Raw genomic sequence first — 5,631 nt, forward strand, 5'->3', positions numbered from 1 at the left:
GCCTCCGATCCATGCATCGGCGGGCCGGATCGGAAAGGGTAGGGGTAATGCCTAAGCCGGGGGGCGGACGGACGGGGCGGTTGAACGGATTCAGCAGCCACCTGCATTCCAGCATCAGGGGTAGTTGAGATATATATGGTTGCTCACTTGCTCGATCATCTCTCCCTCCCTCCCTCTCTCTCTCTGCAGGCTTTGCGCGTGCACGTTTACCCAACTAAATCTCCTCTCTCATCTTCTGGTGCCTTCTCGTTCACTCACACTTCAGCTAGCTCTGCAAGGACCCGTACGTTGGGCCTGCAGCCTGGTGATGAGTTTGCTTCTATAAATCACAAGACATGTTGTCTCATCAACTCTCAAAGGCGCCGGCCTATACACGTGACGACACGTCCCACTAGCTAGAAGGAACGCAGGCGTCGCCCGAAGCCCGTAGAACGAGTGGATCATTCAATGGAGAACCAGCAGCTGCAAGGAGACGAGTCGTCGTCGTCGCACGCGCTCCCCAGCTTCCCCTACTTCGCCGTGCCGTCGCCGCCGTTTGCGCCGACGCCGAGCTTATTACCGCCACCATCGGATGACCAGCACAGTACCCTCATCGTCACAGCGCTCCAGCAGCAACCGTCGTCGGCGTGCAATAACGACGACCTTCCTCTTCAGCTGGGGCCTGATCAGCTAGCGGCGGCGGTGGCGGCTACGGTGGCGCCGTTGATTCTCCCGCCGATGGTGGATTGGTCGGCGCTGCTCCAGCAGGCCAGCTTGATGGGGCCCCTCGCACCGGGACTACTGCAGCTGCAGCAACCGCCCCTGGAGTCGTTGTCGGACCAGAGCGGGGAGAACGACGACGGCGGCGGCGACGCAGGGAGTAGTAGTAGTAGCAAGGAGAAGGCGGCCAAAGGCGGCGGCGGCGCAGCCGGCGGGAGGTCTGGGAAGAAGAAGGCGAGCAGGCCGCGGTTCGCGTTCCAGACGAGGAGCGTCAACGACATCCTGGACGACGGCTACCGGTGGAGGAAGTACGGGCAGAAGGCCGTCAAGAACAGCGAACACCCCAGGTTCGATTTCTCCATGTTTTCGTTTCAATCATTTTCATGCATGGCATGCATAGCCACCGACCTTGATCGGGCGCATGCATGGCGCGTCCATGCACACACGCGGATCAATTATTGCATACATAATTCATAATTGCATATACGAACTTGCTGAAATAATGTGTTTGCAAAGCACATGTGTGCATGTAACATATGCGTTTCGACTTTCGATTGGCATGCATGTTTGCATATATGCATGCATTCAAATGTCATCAGCTAGGTCATCATCTCGCTTACAATTTAATTAGAAAACAAATGTTGATGGAGGTTCAACGCTCCCGAACTAATTTGCATGGCAGCATGGGTACGGTCGTGTGTGTTAGTGAGTGCGCTAAGCCGTGTGTGTAATTCGTGTTATAAAACCACCGCCTAGTATTGTTGTTCGCCAAATTTCTATCTACACATCTTGCTTGTCCGCATGCATATTAAAATGACAACATACATGTCGTTCATCTATAGCTAGTCGATGGCCTGGATAGACACTACTTAGCATGGAGCATGTCTCCAACAGCTGCGAAACCCAAACATAAAATACATAATACATATAGCCTACAACAGAGTATCTATATGGAAGACTCATTTTAGGTGCCAGTAAAGGCATAACCTAAATCTGAGTATCATCTCTCCTGGAGACCCATTTGCAGAAAGAGTTGTCTTTTAGGTCTTGTTGTTGGAGAAGACCAAAAATATATATTGAACCCTTTGCCTGTAGCGTTACCAAAAGGACGAATGAGTCTTGTATTTTGGGTCGCGGTTGTTGGAGACAGTCTTAGATACCATCTACTTCCTCCATTCTAAATTATTATTGCTTACTTTTTCTTTGTACTAAGTCATACTTCTTAAACTTTAGCTAGGTTTATAAAAAAGTATTAATATCTACAAATTTAAATAAATGCCCTATCAAGACATATTCACGAAGAATTTAATGGAATTAATTTGGTATTATAGATGTTGTTGAGCATTTTTCCTATAAATTTGATTAAAGTTCGAGAAGTTTGATGTAGCATAAAGCTAAAATTAACTATAATTTCGAAAGAAGAAAGTACTAATGGTTTTCATAGAGGCTTAGAGCGTGCAACATATGCATGCCATTAGTACAGAAACAGTTTTTTATGATGTCTCTATTTTTTTTCATTGGCGGTTCATAAAGGACATACGCCAATAGAAACAAAAGTGTGAGCTCATTGCTACGAACCGTTAGTGCACTGGTAATTGGCTTAAGGGATGACTACCGGTGTAAATCTTAGATTTATGCTAGCGGTAGCCTTAAAAAAGACGCCGGTGTAAATAGAATCTATAATGGCGGTAGCTTTAAGAAAACCGTCAGTATAGCGGTGGCTTTAAGAAAATTGTCAGTATAGATGTGTTTGAACTGCAGTTTTCTTAAGTTGGCTGCCGGTACAAAGAATTTGATTTTTTTAAATGATCTCGGATGGAGAAAAAACACCTAAACCAAAGTTCAGTGGCGAAGCTAGAGCTAAAACGAGGGGGTGCATCACTTCAGTAGTACATAACCATATGCAAATATTTACATGGAATTGATTTTTTAAGAGTCAAATACATCAACAATCTCTGAACTTGTAGGTTGCCACATAGATTAAAATGGTGCAGTGCACACTCTAAACTTGTAAAATGATGCACTGCAGGGCCATTTCTGGACTATACCAACCATTGTGGTGTACCACTTAACAAATTTAGGGACCTAGAAATGCGTTTTTAAAGTTTGTGGACCTAAGTGATACTCCTTAACAAGTTCAGAGGGGTTCAAGCATTTAACACTTTTTCAAAGTTCGACCTATGTGACATCCCTTGAAATGTGTGTAGAGTTTGTGTATACAAAATTAGATGTTGTCGATTATTTGCCGCATAATCAGATGACATTAGTAATTCAAATGGCATATTACCATGGCCAACCCATTTAAATCCTAAACTTTTATTGAACTCGAGAGCTCCTAATAATTATGAAATAATGAAAAATGAGTCTACTTGGAGTCTATTTAATTTGGATCATATAGGCTAAGTGGCTAACAACTTGTAGCTAAAATTTTGCTCAGTTCACCCAAATAGGAGGTCTAATTTTTAACAAGCCTTGATTAGTTGTTAGCCCATTAGCGAAGGGTACAAAAATACACTGACTAGTAACTAGAGATGGCTAATTTTTTAGCTTGGCTAATAATTAGTCTCAGCCTATCTAAATAAACCATACTATTCTTATGTGTACTTGATATCGAGCCTAGCTGTACCCTGAAACAATACAAATATGGATATCAATTTATACCTATCCCTATGATAGAGATAATCTGCAAACAAGTAATAATTACTTTGCTTGCCATTGGTCTGAGCTTTCACGCTTCCATGTTGGCTCGCGGGGGGGTGGGCAGGATTATTGATTGAGGGGGGTGCACAAGTGGTGAATGTGAGATAGTTAATATACTAAATTTTGTTTTTGTTGTGGGTGCATTTGCACCCACTAATGTATATGTACCTATGCCCCGCCAAAGTTATAGTGCTTGAAAAGATCTAAAACTTTGTAGTTGCCTACTTTTTGTATTTGAAATCGTTAAGTACTAGGAAATTTTATTTTAAGTTTTTAGATTTTGAAATCCATTTTTTAATCCAAATGACCTTGGATGGAAAAAGGCTTAAACCAAAGTTTTAGTAGTGCTCGATGAGATCTAAAATTTTTAAGTTCAATTTTTTTCATTTGAATTTATTTAGGATCTCAAATATGCATTACAATATTTGGTAAAACTAATACGAAAGGATTGTATCAACCATTTTTGTCCCAAATTCGTGAGTTGAAGATTCGGTTGAAAAGGATCAAGGTCTCACCAAACGTGCAAGCTAAAAAAAATCTTGCGACATGCAACTCGTGAGAAATGGTTGTTTATATGTTTATTTGGTTTTTTGTCAATTAATAAAAATAGAAAAGAAAAATCCATTTGAAGAGATGATTCAACTATTCTTAGGGTGTTTGGGACCACTTCATAAACTCTGCTCCATAAATTTTACCATAGAGCAGCTCTACAAAAACCTAGAGTTTGTGAAGTACCCCTTTAGGTGCTCTCACAACTCTATCATTTTTCCACGAACAAAGTGCGTAGAGCTGAAACCATTTAGCTAAAAGACGTGGAGCGTAGCTGAAAAACGTGGAGCGGAGTAGTCCCAAACACCCCTTAGATCCGACTCTAAAACCAACCCTTCTATAAATATATTTCCAAGGGCACAACTACATATGAGTGTCTCCTAAAACTGTTATTTATACAAACGTTTGCTTATATATAGAGACAGTGGCAAAAACTGTTCTAGAAACCAATTCTTCATATCTCTCTCTATATATGATCATTATTTATTTGTTACGATGGGATGATCTTGAGCCGAAATGTTATCTACAGAGTACCCCGTATTATAAAATGATTGCACCTAATGGCGCGAACATACATACACACACACTCGCATCGGATCGCGTACTAGCTTGTTCCGATCCCGTGAACTCACTCGGGGATCTAACCTCTCCTGCAAACTGTAAACAATGCTTCAGTTAATTAAATTCACTACCACACATATATATAGGCATCTCGATCTGCTGGCGAAAACTGACGGCCGCCGCCGCTGATACATGTGTATGCAGGAGCTACTACCGGTGCACCCACCATACGTGCAATGTGAAGAAGCAGGTGCAGCGCCTGGCCAAGGATACGAGCATCGTGGTCACTACTTACGAGGGCGTCCATAACCACCCCTGCGAGAAGGTCATGGAAGCGCTAAGCCCCATCCTCAAGCAGCTCCAGTTCCTCTCGCAGTTCTAACCGAAGCTGGCTTTGGTCATTATCCCTATGTATAATTATATATACATACACTGGCACGGCCACCAAAAGGTCAAGCAGACAAACTCCTAATATACTCCTAATGCATAAATTAAACTACATATGTGATATGTGTGTATTGTAGCTAGTATTGCACAAGAGAGTACAAACGTATAGTAACCAACTGGAAGGGGGAAGAAAAGGAGAAAAATGTGCCTGCCTCCCCGATACTGCTGATCTCGCATATATATGACATATACCTTGTATATAAAGTTTACAAATATGTATACTGATGAGGTGGATGAACATATAGTAATACAGTTATGTTTTAATCTTCTTTTTAGCATGTCGAGTATATTGCAGTGTAAGCATGACATCTAAGAGTGTGTTTGGTTGACGCCCTCACCTACGGAGCCATGCTAGATTGGTTTATCCGACCCTGGAAACTGAACACATGTCATTGTTGCCATGGTCAGGCACGTTTCCTAGAGCAACCAAATAGGCTCTGAGACCCGATGCTTTGTTGTTGTTGATGATGATGATGATGAAGATGAAGATGATCATGATGATGAGAGTTGGCTCTAAAATGTTGTTATTAGATCAAACCAAGTCTGCTCCAGCCTCGAGGTCATATAAGGTGGGGGTCCTGACCTTTGGTTAAGAGACATAGCCACATAGGAGACGGGGTCATCCGCTGACCAAATATTCCCTCAATATGTGGGATAAATCGGTAACCGAAAATT

At 42.6% G+C, this 5,631-nt stretch overlaps 1 protein-coding gene across 1 annotated transcript; it reads left to right on the forward strand.

Annotated features, from left to right (window-relative positions):
- Positions 1–371: 371 nt before the first annotated feature.
- Positions 372–5,126, forward strand: LOC136452924 (WRKY transcription factor SUSIBA2-like). Its single transcript, XM_066453499.1, has 2 exons — positions 372–1,046; positions 4,714–5,126. The coding sequence occupies exons 1-2, from the start codon at positions 448–450 to the stop codon at positions 4,889–4,891; spliced, it is 777 nt and encodes a 258-aa protein (XP_066309596.1). The 5' UTR covers positions 372–447; the 3' UTR covers positions 4,892–5,126.
- The last annotated feature ends 505 nt before the right edge of the window (positions 5,127–5,631 follow it).

Source organism: Miscanthus floridulus, chromosome 5 (genome assembly GCF_019320115.1).
Source record: "Miscanthus floridulus cultivar M001 chromosome 5, ASM1932011v1, whole genome shotgun sequence".
In the NCBI taxonomy this organism is placed as follows: domain Eukaryota; kingdom Viridiplantae; phylum Streptophyta; class Magnoliopsida; order Poales; family Poaceae; genus Miscanthus; species Miscanthus floridulus.